Here is an 18,925-nt window from a genome sequence, read left to right as displayed (position 1 = left end):
AAGGAGACGAGGTCACAAGAGGGGCTGCTGAGCTGCTGAGTAGTGCTCCTTCCCACAGTGTCTGAGGCACCACCACCATGGCAATCCATATGTAGGCGGGATTGTGTCCTAGGTCTAATTCCACATCCCAGCTAAAAAATCCACGACTGCATTTCTGCACTTAAATACTGCATTCCTAATTCTACTTTGGAGAAGCTTCTTATAAAGGCATAATGCTCCCAGAATTTTTTGTATATCCAAGGGCAATTGTCCCTTAGAAATGGTTTATTGAAAACCTTTGACCTGAGTTCTAATCTGATTTAAATTCATTTAAATTCAGAATCACTCTGGGCTAACTCCAGTGTAAGGGTAGTAGTGGTCCATGGGTCGGCAATGGTGCTTCACAGAAATATCAAGAGCAGCTGGCTTTCTGTCCTTAGTTAATTTGATTATATAGTTTTAGTTTAACTTAAACAAAGCAGTGACCTTATTATTATTTTAAGAAACTTATTTTGAGAGGAGGGAATCGTATTTCTCACATAAATCCATCTTCAAATGTCTTCTTTAGATGTACATGCATCTGGGATTGGAGTAGAGTTTGTGTGGGGAGAGGAAAAGCGTACTGGATTTCACTGATCCCAGTTGCTTTAAATTATGCAGGGAAGAGGGAGATGCTGTTTATGCATGAAGAAAACAAGGTTGGCAGCAGAGATCTGAAGGGCCTTGCTTTTGTAGTTTCCCTCTGCTATAAAATTAGTACAAGGGGAAGGCTTGGGGTATCTTGCAAGAACCGTCTAAGGGGTCACATTTGGTGCTTGTGATGATTAGAAAAAAAATCAATGGTAGTCAGCATTCTTGTCACAGTTTCTTTCTCAAGCACTGTTTATCTGTAGCTTTACAAGAAGCAATTCTGAATAAATGCTTGAATCTTGCTTTGCCTAAATGTAAATTAAGGTCAATTTCAGGGATTTCTCCAGATACGAACTTCAGTAAGAGTTGAATACATGTTTTCAAATACTAAATCATAATTTCATAGGACATTTTGCAGATATTTTCTACATGTCTTATTTACTCTTCCCCTCCTTTATCTCAAAATCTACCTTAAAATATCAGTGTTCTAAATTGCATAATTAACTTCAAAATCACATCAGAGGAATTGAGAATGGCTCTCAGTAACAAATCCTGTTATTCTAATATTTCCTATTGTACATTTCTGTCACATCTGTTATTTTGTTTATGTGTTTTGCCTACAGAATGAAAAGGAGAAGCTGACATGGAGTGACCGCATGCCTGGTTATGCAGTGAACTTCGGACTGATTTTATTTATGGTAAGATAATCTGCATTTCTGCTTGTTTATTAGGTGTGAGAAACTTTGCCGTGAGCATCTAGAAGGAAACCCTTGAACTGCTGTTTTCAAATATGTTAAAAGTCTGAAGGTAAGGTAGGTATAGGAGAAATACTAGGAAGGTTCATGGAGCTCAATGCCTGCCTCCAGCTTTACTCTATTTTTCCAAAGGCTGCTTGTGGAAGGGCTGACTTTCTGTAATGCCAGCACATTTTTGTGTTTTGTGTTCATTACACAAATTCTGCCTCTCCCCCAGCGTTTCTGCTCCATCTCTGTTATCCAATGAAGGGATAACATTGATATTTAGTTGTGAGCACAGTACTGCACATGTTTGTCACAGTGACGTTTGGAAAGGTTGAGCCTCAAAACATGCAACATACAGGTGAAATAAATCAGTTGCCAAAAAATATTTATCCAAGGCACATTCAGGAATGGACTGTATAGTAGTTGAGGAAGATCATGGTACACAGTCCTCCCTTGGGAAAAAGAATCAGGTGTGCAGGTCAGACTCTAAAGCAGGGACACCACTGTCCTAGTCAAAAATCAAATTTCCAACAAAACAAATACATCATGAAGCTGCTGGACTTGTAAACAGCAACAGGAAGGCCTGGATAAAAACCCCTAAATTACATGGTAAAGGATCCCATTATCCCTCTAGTTACAGTAATTACTGACTGAAACCTTCTGTTCGTAACTGGCAAAACAGCAATGAAATACGCCTGTTTACATCATTGTAGCATCTAACTAGGGAAACTCACTTGGGGCCTAAATTATTTTAAGATACCTAAGTGTTTTTCTAATTTACTCAAATTTGCGTATACTATACCAGATGTCCTGTGAAGATTTAGTTTCTTTTGCTGACTATCAAATGCTCACATTGAAGTTAATGTCTACACCCTACACCCTAATGTCTACATAATAAATAAATGTACATAAATAGTTTCATATATGGATGTATGTTGCAGCATTTTGAGTGAGTTTACCATCCTGAGGCCATACCCAGTATTTGCTTTTTAAACAGAACCTCTTAAGTTCATCAGTCATGACTTAGAGCAGACCACACTGAGTCGGACTAAGCACACAGCCCTGATTTAGCTTTTACAAGTCATTCGTTTGCAGACAAGGTGCTTACATGTGCTCTTGACTTTCACCATGTTTAAATCTCCGCTAAGCATGAGCTTAAAGTGCTTTCCTGACTCATAGCCTAGGTATTACCCTCCCTGCTTACTGTAACATCTCAGAGAGATTTATGAAGGATTTTTACCTACAGTTTGTGAGATGTAAAATGCAGAGCTCAAATTCTTCAACTTCTGTTCGTGACTAGTGGAAATAGGTTGACTTTCACCATCTGGCAAAGTGGACACAATGACTTTATTTTTGCAATATTTTGAGCATTATTTATATGTAAGTGTCTACAGTAGACAACTTGCAAACCATGCATGAAATTCAAGCCAACTCTTGATGAGGGAGAGCATGCTCTGCTATCCTACATGAATATTGCAATCTGGTCTTGACTGTATGGGATGTTTCCCCTTTTCCTGCTAGGTTATTTAAACACGAATTGGAAAGACCAGGCTGAAGATTTGTTGTCAGTCTGTGAAATATAATTGCACTGAGAAAACCTTACTGTTCTTGTTAACCTCTATTATTATTGTTCACACAGATTAATTATTTTAACTTTTAATTTTAATTACTTAAAATAATTAATTAATTAATTAAATTAATTAATTTATTTAAAATAAATAATAAAATTTTGAATTTACAAGCGTGTACAGGTGTATAAGACTCAGTCATAGATCTGCACACAAGTGCAGTGCATAGCAATTTCTAGTGCTGCAGAAGTGATTCTAGAATTTATTAATTTTCTAGGCCAAAAGGGTCTGGAGTTCCAAATCTATAGGTGTTTTCCATTAAGATTTCTATGTTGCTATAGAGTGATGCTGTTTTGTTCTGTCCCTCCCTCCCTGAGCTTTACATCCCATTACTTTCCCTGGTGATTCTTGAAGCTGGCAATGGTTTTTGTAGTGTAAAATCTTTCCTTTTCATTTTTTCCCTTAATTTCCATACTTCCATTGTGTACTTCACTTTTGTGAATCCTCTTTCAAGAATTGTGTCACTGTCTTTTCCTTTCTCTCTGGCTTTTCCTCTGTCTGTATTAAGCTAGGCATGCTGTCTGTTTTGTTCAAAACGCAGGTTGAAAAAAACTCATTGTGTTTGCTTCTCTTGCCCATTCTTACATCACAAGTCCAAGGATTAATTCACACATGTATGGATGCTTTAAAATCTGATCACAGTCCTTTTGTTGTACACAAAGCCTCATAGGACCACAGAGGGGGCAGAAGATCCAAACCTGATTTAAGCTATGCTTTTTGCAGGAATTGTAGGACAGAAGTTCACAAGCCTTATTTTTGCAGAGTGAGATCAATGGTAGAAGGTGGTTTGGGCTTAGCTAGGTATCTAAAACTTTTTCTTGAGCGTGAACAATAACACGTCACAATTTATAAACCCCATATTTAGAAGGCACATGTGGCAGAGATTTTGGAGTTGGTGATAAAGATGCTGGTAGTGTTGGAAGAGAGCAGGGTTGCATGGAGCAGTGCATCACTGGGGCTTTTCTTTGGCTCAGTCAGAGGAAGGAAGAAAATCAGTTTGTATCATGGCAAAAGAGTTCAGCCTCTTCCACCCTTTTCTCACTCACATGGTGTAATACTTGACTCGAGAATAGCCCTACTGGGGAGACAGAGAACTATCTGGACATGAAACTGTTATCCTACTTGGATGAAGGTAGCAGCCTAGCCCACGGGGTTTTATAGCTTCCTTCTCAGATCTAGTTTGCTTTCCTGTTTGTCTTTATTCATACCAGGCTCAGTAGGTGACCTTTTCTGCAGCCAATTTTCACATCTGTTTCTAAGCAGATCAGTCCTGGATGGACTAGTTCAGCTATTCAGGGAAGAAACTGCCATAATAGGGGGAAGGATGGCCAGAGGGAATGTTGGCAATGACAGCAAACCCCAAAGTGGGCACCTGAACAAATGGTGGCCTGCCTTACCAGGAATTTGGGCAGAAGAGGTATTTTCAGGAATGAGAGAAATGCTGTGAAGATACAGGAACCATTTCCCCTTAGTGACTGTCTGGGGAGTGAGAGCTATGCTCACAGTCACTGTGCAGTCCTACAGGCCCTCTTCAATTTTCTCTTCTTGCTTGATGCACAGATAATGAAGACTCCTAAAGGAGTGTTTTTCCATCTGTGTCTAAGCAGATGTTTAAAAACAGCTGAGCAACTGAGAGTTTCTGAAGCCCTAGTGCTTTTGCAAAGAAAATATCTTTGTTCTATAAACAAATAAATTTATTTTTTTTTCAGTAGATTTGGATACCTTGCTATGGCACTGCAGAGATTGAGAAGGTTGCCACTCTCTCATCCTCCAGTAACATTCCTCAGGGCAAGGGATCCCTGCAATCCTTTGGTCAGGTTCAAGAGTTTGCTATTGAACTTTCATGATCTGAAATTTCCTCTTTCTCTATTTAGTGAACACTGTCCTCGGCTCTTCTTCCTGTACTGTTAAGATATCATTCCTAAGTGGGAATTTGTGATGGACAGAGATGTGTATTGAGGCCCAGGGATCTCATCAGCTCCAGAACAAGGCATCCTATTGATGATTTTCCTTGTCCACCACCATAGTGAAAAAATTGCAAAGAAATCCACAGGATAAAGAAACAGGAAGAGTATTAAGGAAGATGATTAAGAAGAAGAAATCTGTGACTCAGATAAGAAAAATAAAGAATTGAGGTGTCTGTAGAGGTGGAAGGTGAAGTAAATTAATACCAGGTGGTGCTGTTTTGTTTCCTTCCTTTATTGGGGATTTTGCTCTCTACTCTAGTGATTGTAATGGGGAAGCAAGGAAAAAGTTATAGTCCTTGTGTTCCTGCACCCCTTTTGTCACAGCAAGGTAGTTAATGTGGTTTTTTTTTGTCTGCTCATTTGGTAGGTAAGTGAAGAGAAAAACAGATATAAAAATCAGGAATGTTTCCTTGAGACAATGAAAACTACAAAACCAAAGGAAATATTTTATGTCATTTGAAAAGTTTTCATTTAAACTGTTTCAGGTTCAGGCTTTTATCATTCACCTACATTTCATTTAAAATTAATGAAACAGTTCTTTAAAAAGTAAAATTAGATGTTTTACTAGGTCTTAACATTTTATTACTATTTGCTGACAAAACATATTTGACAATTTCATCTGAAGTCTCCAGGAATTTCTCTAAATAATTAATTTTTAGTATGTTTACTAGCTCTTCATAAAAGCAAAATGTGCGCAGTTTTCACATTCAGCCTGTAATAACTTAACTCTGATTCTTCTTGTGGTTCTTTTACAATAGTTCCTTTTCATGCAACAACCTTCCTCAGCATACAGTGATCTACTGCTGGATCATTAAAATGAACTGTTGAATTTCCTTAAACCCGTGTTTTTAATCTGGGCCCCTAGGCCCATTTTAATAATTGCAGCAGTCTAATCTTTCACACTGAGGTAGTCTTTTTCATCTGAGCATCTCTGATGCGGTGCTCTCCAAGCCCGAGGTCCCTTCGGGTGCTGGGCCGGCAAGCTCAGCCGGTTACCCTGCATTCAGCTTTTTGGGACGCTCCCCAGTACGCATGCAAAACAGGGGGCAGCTTACAGCTCCTCAAAGAGCTGCCACATGGAGCGACTACAACAAACACACACTGAGGTGGAAGCAAAGCAGTAGAGCACTCTTCCAGCTGTAGCCAAACAGAGCTTTTATTGACCAGGTAAAAACATAGGTGTCACCCAGCACAGAGGAGCACTGGATCAACGTTGCAACAGCTGATAAACTGGGGTGGTCTCAAAGGCAGGGTGACAGAACATACAATAAGTGAGGAACAGGGGAGGTCTTAGGGGCTAGATGGACATACACAGGCCCAATAAGGAGAAATTCAGGGGAGGGTACAAAATCACACACCAATCAACCATTGAGTGGTTCAGAAATTTCCAGAACTTTGGGAATGGGTAACAGGAGAGTGACAGGAGTGTAGGCAGGGTCTCAGGGAATTGTCATATAACGTGGGAGGGATGTGGAACTTTCCAGGGAAGAAGGGGTGGTACACAGCTGGGGATTGACACTGAGGGGAAGGGGGTGATAACTTAGAGTAAACCATGAAACCTGGGAAAACTGAGGCAAACCAAGAATGGAAAAACAGACCACAACAGATCTCAAGATCTTTTCCTAAAATAATGAATGTACACTGGAATTCTTGCTAAAGGCAAAAATGAAAGGGGAAAATGTACCTTCTCCCTATTTTGTGCTGTGATGATAAAAATTTTCTATGTTTTTTTTTGTTTTTTTTTTTTTTTTTGTAATTTTGGATTGGTTTAGATTTCTTTTTTTATTTATTTTAAACCAGAATACCACAATCCTGTGAATTTCAAATTCTTCTTGTGGGAACTTGACCTTAAGTAGCAGGTCCAACTTTCCTCATCTCATCAAAGATGGTCAAAGCCAGCCCATCAGGGATGCCAGGGATACCAAGTGATTTCTGGGACACAAATGCAAAATGAAGCCTTTATAATCCTACTTAGGTCATTCTTAAAAGAATAATAACTTTTTGGTTTTTAATTTGTAAGTTGGTACTTCTACTGTGCACAAGTGAAGCTGTTTGAGCACAGTAAAGCCCATTTACCTGACTGCACGTAATATAGGCCCTTCAGTCCAAGCCATGGGAACCTATTGCCAGATAAAAGACCTTGCTTAATTCCTGCTTTTGAGCCCCAAATGCCCACATTTCACTGCATGAATGATGTGTGTAGCTTTAATCAGAACGAACATGCCCATCTGCAGGAATCCATGGAATCAGTATAAAAGAATCACAGATTAGTTTGGGTTAAAAGGGACCTTAAATGTTATTTAATTCTAATGCCCTGCTAGTGGCAAGGATGCCACTCGTGGGATCAGGACACTCAGAGCCCCATCAAACCTGGCTTGGAACACTTCCAGGGATGGGGCAGCCACAGCTTCTCTGGGCAACCGATGCCAGGGTCTCAACCCCCCACAGGAAAGAATTTCTTCCTAATATCTAATAAAAAAGTGTTCTCTTTTGGTTTAAAACCATCCTTCTTTTTCCTACCACTACCTGTCCATGTAAAAAGTCACTTTTCCTCTTTTTCATTACCCTCCTTTAGATACTGAAAGGTGGTATAAGATCTCCCTGGAGTCTTCTCTTTTCCAGCCTTGACAATCCCAACTCTTTCAGGCTGTCTTTGTGAGACGGGTTCTGTGAAGCATCCGAGCATCCAGCTTGCTGAGCATCTTGTGTCAGTTGAATTGTTGTGCCAGTTTGGAGTCGTGCATTCATTTTCTTATTTTTTATTTATGTCCCTGTTTGTTGGAGACCTTTTAATTCTTGCCTTTTAATTCGATCACCTGCATATTATCACCTTGCACTAAGAAACAACTCTGCAATGCCAATTCATGGAACACACCCAGCCTTGCAGCCAAAGCTTCTGTTTCCAAGCTGGACTAACCTGTGTATTCATTTGTTTGCAGATCATGCTGGCGTTTTCAGCAGTGTTTGGTGTCATCGTGTACCGAATCACGACAGCTGCAGCCTTGTCCTTCAGCACAAATGAAACAACCAGATCCAATGTTCGAGTGACCGTGACTGCCACTGCTGTTATCATTAACCTCGTGGTGGTCCTCATCCTTGATGAAATTTATGGAGCTGTGGCCAAATGGCTGACAGAAATTGGTAAAACTGCCTCACCCCATTCCTTGTTAATTTGTGTATTAACACGAGGGGGTGTAAGAAGGGTACAGGAGGAGTATTTTCTCCTGGATAGGGCCGGCAAAAACATTCAGGCCTGTGAAGGTACCTCTTTACACCTAAGAGCTGCAGAAAGTCAGTGGGTTGTTTAAAAAATGTTGATGGTTCTGACAAAGTTACTCTGATATTGTTTCCTTGATGAAAGTTTTACCCATTTCCTTACTGCTCAAATGATTTTTTTGTTCAATTTTAGGGCCATTTCTGGGCTGGACTTCTTAATAATAATTTCTATTGCAGTTAGTGGTTGGACTTTAAAAATTTATTTTAAACATCAAAATATTGTTGCAAGCCTGGCTATTTATTTCTTTTGAAAGGAAGTAATTCCTTTGACTACTATAGAGGTTTAGGCCTGAAGTATTGATTTGTTATATACATTAGGCTAAAGATGTGTACTAATAGGTGTTTACATTGGGACTTTGTTTTATTATTATTATTTGTTTTATTTGGGTTTTTAATTTATTTTTAATTTTTATTCTGCTTGATGTTTATTAATTTGTTTTATTAAATTAGACCAAGGATGTTGACTTATAGCACCCTTACATAAGATTACTCTTTCTTCTCAATTTCTCGGAACACTTTTAAATTCACAGATGAAAACATCTCTTTCAGTCCTGTTTATGGAAGAACATTACAAACTACAGTTTTGTAGTTGTTAGATATTCAATCCTGAATTTTGGAAGTATGGTCCTGTTAGTTCAGATTAAATTCCTGAAGTATCTGAAAGAAATGAAGACAAAGCAATTAGTTTTCAAATTGCCATTTTATTCGTTTATTTTTGTTTATTTCTGTTTTCGACCAGGCTTTGGGCAGATTGTAACAGGGTTACATAAATGGACTCTGTTCTAGTGGCATAAATGATATCAGGCTCACTGTCCAAGCCAAAATTGTATCCAGATTTTCAGCTTTCACATAAGTGACAGGCTGCTAACTGTGTATGGCCTGATCAATTCTATTCACTGCACCTGCACATGTAAGAAAGGGCACAAATGTTAAGGAATGACACAGCTGTGTGGAAAGAGTAGGAAAATATGAAGATGAGACTTCTCCAGCCATTTCTAGGCAGGAACTGGGAAATGCTATAGGGTCTGCCATGGCCTCTGCTTGGGAAGTACAGGAGGAAAATCTCTCCCTTTGAAATGTGCTTCAGGCTGAAGGGTGAAAGAAACAATTTCTTACTTGCTGATTATTGTCCCCCTGTCACTTTGCATTTCATTCTAATCCTATCTTTATTAGGGCAGCATTCCTAATCAACCATCAGATGTTTTGTTTAAGAAAGATCCAGTCAGAATAATCTCTAGTGCTACAAATGACATGAATTACAAAGTTCACTCAGGCAGCTTTCTCCAGTGCTAGGCTCAGATGCCAAATGTAATCAAAATGTTTTAAAAAATTACAATTCACCATGTTGATAAATGTTGCTTAACTTGTGAACTGTCATTTTGCTGAGAGGAGAAAAACATGCTCAATTCTCTTTTCACACTGCATTTAGTCCACAAGATGAGCACATTTGTTGGGCTGAAGGAGTAGCTCTTGGCAGCACAAGTTTCTAGGCCAACCCCAAGTACACTTGAACCTCTGTTCAGGTGAAAAATACATCTGTTAGCACAAGAATAGTACTGATAGCAATTGTGTTAATCATGGGATTACAGTCATGTGTGTGTCTCAGTACCTCCTCAAGCAGTGCCTGGAGGGAAAGAGTGGGAGTTTTGTTGTTATCAATACAGAGAGCTCCTACAGGGTGGAGCAGGACTCCTGTAGGCCCAGCAGTGGGGCACTAATGTCCTTTATCACAGATGAGATCAGCCAAAGTACAGGTGGTATCCTGCTATTTCCAGGAAGAATAGATAATCTTCAGTAATCAGGTGGTGCCAGACAAGATTTACAGCTCACTTGTAACTCAGAATCACAGAATGGTTTGGGTTAGAAGGGATCTTAAAGCTCACCTCCTTCCAGCCCCTTGCCATGGGGCCAAGGAAGAACCAGTGAAACAGGGACAAAATCAAAACTACTTGTGTTTGTCCCTTGCAAAGGCAGCAGCTCCTTCAGACAGCTAAGGCCCATTCCACCCTTAGCTCAACTCATCCTCCACCTGCAAAGTTCCAGCTGCCCAATTTTAGCATAACAACCCACTACTGACTGTTAAATTTTTTGGGGATATGGGAGTTTTCTCTGTTACTAGCACACCTATTCTGGCTGAATGCATTTCTCATGAAGCACACCCGATGAGCTAGAGGACAAATTCTACACATGCCTCTACAGCTATGGTATAGGATGTCTGAGGGAGCCTCTGGGACCATATATGGTGTGCAAATGTTCATCCAGAGGCTGAGCTCATCCTTGGAGGGGGTTCTCTGTAAGGCAAAGTTTAGGATTTTTCTCCCTCAAATGAAAAGCTGCACTGCTGTTATCCAATATTCCTTCTTCCCTGAGCTCTTGACTTGTGGATCTATTCGGTGTATAGGATCACCTACAAATTGTCTGAAGGTTTATTAAGCTTTTTTATACATATAGGTGGATTATGCCATAGGTCTCATCAGGTTGTGCACTGCTCTTTTATGAAAATGTGGTTGAAAGTATCACAAAGAAAGCCAGGCAGTGAGGGCTAATTACGCTTTTCTATTCCTTTAGTGCTAAAATAATCATGCTGCTTTTCTAAGATAAAAACCCCCAAAACAACAGTGAAGGAAACAGAACACTCAAACTGTGCCTGAAACAAAACAAAACAAGTACAGCAGTATTTTTAATGAAGTCCTTAAACCAAAGCTCCTTATTATTCCACACATTTTTTGTGCCACAGAAGTTCAGCCAAGAATGATAAATTTAATAATAAAATTATCTTCTCTCACATTAGATACAGCTCAGGATGAGTGGAGAAACACAAGGGTTTCACCCATATAAAATATTTTAAAAAAGATCCTACCATCGGTTTGAAAAGTCTTTGTCTTATACCTGTGTTTTCTGCTGCCAGAAAATTTCCACAGGAATTGAAAATAAATCTGGAAACAGAGTAAAGAATACTGAAAATATTTAAACAAAGAATTATTGAAATAAATGTCATATATAGTAAATTGTTGGCAAAAATGTGCCTTTATTTTGCACTTAATTCATTTAATACCTTATAAATAAATGTATTTGGTCTCATGTCTAGCATCAAACATATCAACAATCTCACGATAGAAAGGAAGGCTTGTTTGTAGACTACAAGTTAAAGATGCTTTTAAGGTGTTTTTTTCTGGTTGAAAGTCTTTGTGCTTTGCTTTCAGCATTCCTCAATAGAGAATATGAATGTTTTGTTATTTTAGTTGTGTAACCAGGTAATACTGTGATACGTATGTTAATATCCATGTATACAACAAAGTAATTTATTCTTTTACTTTGTGGAATTGAGTATCTCTGGAAATCAAGACTCAGTGACAGACCTAGTGGCTTTGATACAAATTAGAGGTACAAAAGAAAAATTAATATAAGCCCAAAGTTTGAAGTTTGGTTTGTTTTATTTTTAGTATATGGGCATTCAGGGACTTTTCTGTACTTACTGATTCAGTTCTCTGGTTTTCTTTTTTTCCCCCCAGAAATACCAAAAACAGAGAAAAATTTTGAGGAAAGACTGATTTTGAAGGCATTCCTACTGAAGTTTGTGAATTCTTATGCATCAATTTTTTATGTTGCCTTTTTTAAAGGAAGGTAGGATAAATATACTTTACATTATATATTTTTGTGTATGCATTTTTATGCATGTGTCTATATTAGTGGATCTGTGTTTAAAAATGGGCACAAAGGTCTGGGACTGGTCATCCTTGACAGCTCTGAAAAAATATCATTGACAGGGTTATCTAAAGTTAATAATTCATTTTAGTATTTAAAAAAGGTCTTGTTTTTATAATGAATGGTGGTGCTTACTGGCATTAACTTTCCACAGTTCAGCAAATTTTCCTTGAAGCATCATTCAGCAAAGAAAGGTCTTCCTGTTTCATTTAAAATTATGGAACTCTTTCTTCTATTACTTTCTCATTATTTTGCATTATTCTCCCATATCAAATTAAGAAATAGTTACAGTCAACTGGCAAATGAAGTGATTGACCAAAAAGCTATTCAGCTGTCGTGCTAAATAAGTGTGACTTCCTATGGGCTCAGAATCCGTGTCTTTTGGGACCCAGTCATCCACATGCTTTTGAGTGGGAAGCTTAAAATGATTCCTTGCTAAAACTTTGGCAAGAAATGTTTAAAACATCCTCTGGATTCTGTTTCCTACCATTTTGCTTTTCCTTTTAGGGGCTGTAAAGTTTGTTAATCTCTGCTCTTTACTAATCCTGTCCAGCACCTTTCATTTGAGGATTAATCATGCATTTAGCTAGAGGTTGCAAATATTTTAAGACACCAGTGAAAAAAAGTCACCAAACTCTCTCTTTTTTGACAAGATTTCTGTGTTGTATGGTTAGAATGAAGTCAATATCATTGTTTATCCTGGTGTAGCCAGAAGAGCCTTGGTGTATAGATATGCAGATAATTCCATTCAGGGCATTATTCACATGTAAGAGAATGTGAAATAGGATATGTGTCCCCAGGTTTGCCATCTCTAATCAAGTGAGGGGGTTTATTATCATATTGTTTCAGCACTGAAAAATATTTTATTAAAATTACTTTATCCGGATGTAGTAGAAAACCATTTGTAGAGGCCTATTGCTTTGAAATAATCGAAGCTGGATAGGTGCTGAGCCCTTGAAAATTCACATTGAAGAAGCTACTTCTGAAATATTTTGGCTAATACAAATGAATAATCTTGATTTCACAGTTAACTTATTTTTGTGCTTGCATATTAAATCATGGTGTCCAAATTAGCTTATTTTCTGTTTTTATACTAGTTTATATATTCTTATTGCTTTCAGATTTGTTGGCCGTCCTGGTCGTTATGTGTATGTGTTTGAAGGTTATAGGATGGAAGAGGTAAGTACATACGAAATTCAAATTACAAATAAAAACCTTTACACAAAGAAGTATGTGCACAGTGTTCAGCAGACTACAGACAACAGGGGAAATATGGAAAACCCATATTAAAACAAGAGATTAAATCTTCAACTTGACCAGGTAAAACCCAGGGTTTCCATCTAAGGCAACTGTATGTTCTTTCTTTCTGCAGTTTTGACTATTTCATGGTCTGTCTTAGAAAGCTTTACCATTCTGTGCTTTAAAACTGGGTGCTAAGGCACAAACATTCCATGATTTGGTTGAGCCCTTCAGGCAGTGTGAATCTGACTTCCCATTCTGTAGGTCACTGGATGCTTGGCAATTTTAATAGCTTAAAATCCTGGACCCATTTTGTGCTAAACCTATAAATGTCTTTTTTTTTAAAAAATCCCTCATGAAGGGGATTGATGTGGGTATTCCCTTGAAAGCTGAGAGATGTACTCAAGGTTTGACAATAAAGCTGATGTAAATTTTTTTGCAAGATTGATGGTTTTCTTTCCCCCCTGGGAGATATCAGGTTGGAAGAGTATTGGTGATCCTGCATTATGTTTATTACATTGATTATATAGTAAATATTTTTAAAGGAAATATAGGAGCCCCAGGGCACAGGAGTTGTTTCAGAGCTCTGCATATTTTCCATAATGCAGTTTTATGAGTGGAGATGAAATACGTTGTCAAGCACAGATTTGCAGTGATCTATGAGCTCCATGATCCTGCACAAATTGGTGACAGGGACAGTGGGCACAATGAAGGCACTGGCAGCTCTCTCAGATGGATATTTTAAAATAAATTATCTTAATTCCTTCACAATCTTTTTAATTTTTTGTTTCATTTCAGTGTGCTCCAGGAGGGTGTCTGATGGAACTCTGCATTCAGCTGAGTATCATCATGCTTGGAAAGCAACTGATTCAAAATAATCTCTTTGAAATTGGAATCCCGTACGTATCCCAGCCTTTTCAATTATGCTTTATTCCTGTGGCACAATAAATCAAAGACTTGATCTTTATTCAGCTAAATGGGACTTTTGCCACTGCCTTCAGTGGATTCTAATTGAATGTGATGATGGATCACGTTTTTGATTGTGGTGAAATGATTTGGTTGTATTTTATATTGAATAATTGGCTATATCTTCACTAAATAGCTTAAAGAAAATGATGGAATATATGAAATAATTGATTTAAATTAATTTTAGAAACCAGGGAAAACAGGCAAGGTATGATTGATCTCTTGGGAAGTTTCAGAGAAGCTCTCAGGACAGCAGCATTGAATACAAATTAGCACAAAGTGGAGGGGAGATAGTGTGGGGGAAAGCAATAGGCCATAAAAGGTGTTAAAATCTATTACTTGATCTATGACTATTTTATGGGTTTACAGATGAAATCCACATGTTTCCAAGGTGCCTTTATATCATTCTGTGATGATCCTGGAGCAAGCAGAGACACTGACAGCTTAGTGCCTTTCTGCCACAGGCTGCTACAATGTGCAGTCCCCTGCTACAAATACAGCAGGAAAACTTTCCCTGTCTGTCACCAGTGCCAAGGGGATCTTCAGGCACTGGGGATCCACTGACAAAGTCCTGCTCCTGCCTCTTGGGAGGTTTGCTTTGTGGTAGAAGTGGCCCGTGAAATGCTGGAAATGAAATGTCTGGTTTAGACATCTCAGCTCCACTGAAATGAGGCAGAATCTTCCAACTCTGGTGTCAGTAGCTTTTAGGTCACATCCCATAAGGCCATGGAGATGGTAACTAGAAATCAAGAGGAGGGATTCTTAAAATATATGAAATATATTTCAAATGAGGCCTTTTCCTCCCTTTTCTCAGCAAGAACCTTTTTTATTTTTTTTTATTTTTTTTTTCTTGCAAGGAATTTAAATAGAGAGAAAAAAAATTCCCAAACAAATCAGATGTAGATTATGGATGGTTTCATTATTCTTGTGTCAAAGTTCAATAGGAGGCCTGTTTTCTGTCTGCATCTCATTGAGTTTACATTTTATTTTGAGAAAAGGGTGGTAAATCATTCCCAAAATATCTGACATGTTGAAGGCTTAAAGCTTTCTCAGTGTAAACCTACTGTAATTTGTTTCTCGTCTTCCAAAAAACTTACTGCTACTGGACTTTTTTACAGGGGATTTTATGATGTTACAAATACTATATTTATTATTTTTGACTCATGAAAGCATGGACTGATCCAGTCCAAACAGAAAGTCATGTCTAATTATTTTTCATTTCCCTCCCTTCAGTGCAAGAATGCGGTAATTCCATCCCATTTTTCTCCCTCAGATCTGCTCCCCCACCCTTCAGCCAACAAACAGTGGTGGCCTCAATTTTCAAAACTGTTTAAAATCAAACATACTTTCCTCCTCCATTTCCTAGATAAATATCTCATTTCAGTCACAAAGCTATCTTGTCATCCTGGAATAAACTTATCTGCTTTTCCTTTGCTTGTCTGCATTCCCAAGAAAATCGTGTGTATCTGTAGGGCATGGCCCTTCTCCCTGGACCTGTTTGCACCAGAAGAATCACTGAGCACTTAATTAGATCAGAACTATCCTTCTGTTCCTGTATGGACCACTATACTGGTTTGGGCTGGATTCTTAAGGGTACCAGAAGCTGAATTTTTCATCCTCTCTTGCCTTGTGCCTCTTTAGAGGGACCGAGAGTCTGGGTAAATAATATAGATTCTTCCATTGGCTCCCTATATTTTCACTGTTGGCAGAGTCCTGGTCCTGCCACCAGCCTTCTCCATATGGAGAGACAGAAGAGGATATCATAAATAGTGATTTGATGCTCAGAATCTGATGCTGTCCCCTGTACATCTGTAACAGGGAAACACCTCTCTGCTGAGTTAATCTGATGGCACTTACAAAAAAGTTTTCTTCCTCACTGAAATCTCAGAATTTCAAGGTTTTTTCCAGGAAACCTTTTGATTTAATTCACCAGAAAACCCAAGGCATTTTAGTTGATTTGCAGAAATCACAAATCCCATTTTCTTCTCTTTCTCCTCAAAAAATACCGCTAAGTAAATGATAGAGTAAGTTTGCAAGCAACAGACATCCTTTATGTTCCTAGAACCCCAAACTGGAAATAATTGGAAAGCATCTTTCCATGTCTTCATTCTGCTTTATCTGTGGTCAGTACTGGGTGATGAGGGAAACTTCAGATGGCAGTCATGCATTTTTTGGGGTCATGGGGGAGGCATCCTTGCTTTTCCCTTCAATGTTTCTCTATAAACTGCTGCCACAGCTATGAAAAATGTAATTGATGGTCTCCTAAACCTTGTATGATTTCTTTTTTTAATTTCTTCATCCAGCAATAGCAAACCAGCTAGGTAAATACAACAAGATTTGAATTATAGAAAACTAAGCCCTCTTGAACTAAAATGTATGTTCTGTGGTCCTGGAATTCACAAGTTTAACAGATGTAAATATGCCACAGTTCACTCAGATGTGTCACATACCATCATTCTTTTACTGTTGCCACAGGAATTGACCCTAAAAGGCTGCAGGGCTTGAAAGCCTTAACCCAGAGTTCTTTTAAGACCCTTTTTATTTAGTTCTGGTTTTTTTCGAACTTATTGAAAAAAACCCATCCATGTGGTTATTTTATTACTCTCTGTCTTTGACCTTGATGCTAAACCCTTAGGGTGAAATCCTGGCCTATTGAAGTGAATAGCAAAACTATTGAATTTACTGAGGCCATGGTTGTGGCCCTTTTATTCAGCATCAATTTCCATCACTTCCTTCAAAATATACTTAAATATGCTTAATGAGAACAAAGAGTTCTTTGTTTTACTAACAAGTAGTTAGTAAAATCCATTTAAGGGCACCCCTTCATAGCTATTATTTCTTATGTTGTTTTTCACCTTTACTAAATTATTCTTAATTAGAGGTTTGGATGGTGGTTTTTTTCCTTTTTGTTTTTCCCATCTTTTATTGTTGTTTTCCTCTGATTGCAAAACCAATAAACCCCAAACACAACTAAAACTTCTGTAGGTTCTGGGATATCTGAGTGTGCTAAGGAAGCATGGCTGTACCAAAAATTTGTGGAAGAACAAGAAATTTAGATACTTTTGTTCTCCCAGTGCCTTCTTCTTGTGATGGTGAATGTGAGATGTGAACAGACTGTAGGAATGTGACTGAAGGAAAGCCTGGATCTTCAGTGTCCCTTCCCTAAAGCAGGAAAGAAAATTACAGGCAAGGACACAAGAGTCTGGGGCACTGCTCTTCCTTTTCTCCAGATACAGGTGCTCCAGCTACTCAACCTAAGAATCTTGTCTGTTTAGCTTTCTCGCTGCACCTTTTTTCATTATCCTACAGATCAAAAAGCATCAACTGAAAGGAGGGATTTAAAAACCCACCTGTTATAAATAATCAGCTGGCAGCTGGGTTCTAGTGGCTTTCTGTCTTTTCATGTAAAACCTCTGCATGCATCTCTAGCAAGTTCTAGCAAGTATTCATAGAATCATGGAGTCACAGAATGGTTTGGTCTGGAAGGAGCCTTTAAGACCTCTCAGTTACAAGCTCCTGCCATGGGCAGGGCCACCTTCCACTAGCCCAGATTGCTCAGAGCCCCATCCAACCTGGGCTTGGACACTTCCAGGCATGGGGCAGCCACAGCTGCTCTGGGCAACCTGTGCCAGGGCTTCACCATCCTCACAGAAAGGAATTTCTTCACAATATCCCGTGTAAACCTGCTCTCTGTCAGTATGAAGCCATTCCCCCTTTTCCCACACTCCATCCCTTGCCAATAGTATCTCTCCATCTTTCCTGTGGGTTCCCTTCAGGCACTGGAAGGCTCACTTAAAGCCCTGTGGAGCCTTTTTTCTTCAGGCTGAACAATCCCAATTGTACATCCACTGAAGACGTAAATGCTTGTTCCAACAAAGACATTTTCCTCCATCTGTCCTCTTTCAACCTTCCCTCCGGATGCCCCACCTCTTCAGCCTCTATCCATTCCACTCTCTCATTCCACAAATTTCTCATTTTTCCCAAGTCATCATCATTCTTTCCCCTAGATCCCACAAATCCAGCTGCTCCTTCTTACAGCACCAATAGAGAAACTGTTGAATCATCTTTCTGATTTTTAAAAAGGAGCCTTTATCTAATCACCATGTGCTTACATCCCAGCCAGGATCACTTGGAGCTTGATTTTTCTCTTTTAATCATATTTATTCGCAACAGCTTGAGGGTTATTGGCAGGTGGGGCTGTAGTGATTTTATGCTCACTTCAGATGCTTGTTAACGTGCATAATGCAGTGCTCATTGGTTATACTGGGAATTACAATCAGCATAATTCAATCATGTTCCCACCTCTTACCTAACACAAGCATTTGATGCAAATCCCCTGTGAGAAGCTGCAGTGTCATTTTTAACTGCTCGAGATACAGCCTAGATACAAAAACCTGTTAATTTTCTTTCCCTCTCATCCTGCATTCATTCTTCTCACATGCTGCTCAATCTCTTAATGATGCACCTTGCTTTTTGACATTCCCTGGCAAAAGGACCAGAAATAATGTCTATTCTACATCTCCACAATTTTCCCTCTTTGCCCAGATCTGTGGAGTCATGAAACTGCTGCATGAGCCTCTTCTGTACAAAGCTTCTGGGACACTCATCCTGAATGGCCAAACCTACCTCTTCCTCAGTGTGGGGAGCTGGCTGGCAGGAACAAATCAGAAGCTAAAAGAACTCTTTTTCTGCCAATCTTCTTTAAAAACACTGATCTGGTTAATTAAGAAACAGGCTTCAAACAAAGACATTTAAAAAGCATACTCAGTTTTAGCATCACAATCATAAGTACAGA

General features: G+C 38.8%; 1 protein-coding gene across 1 annotated transcript in view; it reads left to right on the top strand.

Annotated features, from left to right (window-relative positions):
- Window positions 1-1,236: 1,236 nt before the first annotated feature.
- LOC117243679 (anoctamin-2-like) overlaps window positions 1,237-18,925 on the top strand; it is a 40,699-nt gene continuing 23,010 nt past the window's right edge. Inside the window, exons 1-5 of the mRNA XM_033514712.1 lie at window positions 1,237-1,307; window positions 7,884-8,085; window positions 11,733-11,844; window positions 13,047-13,104; window positions 13,963-14,063. Coding sequence (XP_033370603.1) covers window positions 1,266-1,307; window positions 7,884-8,085; window positions 11,733-11,844; window positions 13,047-13,104; window positions 13,963-14,063 — 515 coding nt within the window. The 5' untranslated portion in view covers window positions 1,237-1,265. The remainder of the gene's footprint in view (window positions 1,308-7,883; window positions 8,086-11,732; window positions 11,845-13,046; window positions 13,105-13,962; window positions 14,064-18,925) is intronic.

This window comes from Parus major, chromosome 1A, assembly GCF_001522545.3.
Source record: "Parus major isolate Abel chromosome 1A, Parus_major1.1, whole genome shotgun sequence".
NCBI lineage: Eukaryota > Metazoa > Chordata > Aves > Passeriformes > Paridae > Parus > Parus major.
Note: the sequence above shows the minus strand (reverse complement) of the source record. Positions and strands in the feature narration are given on the sequence as shown.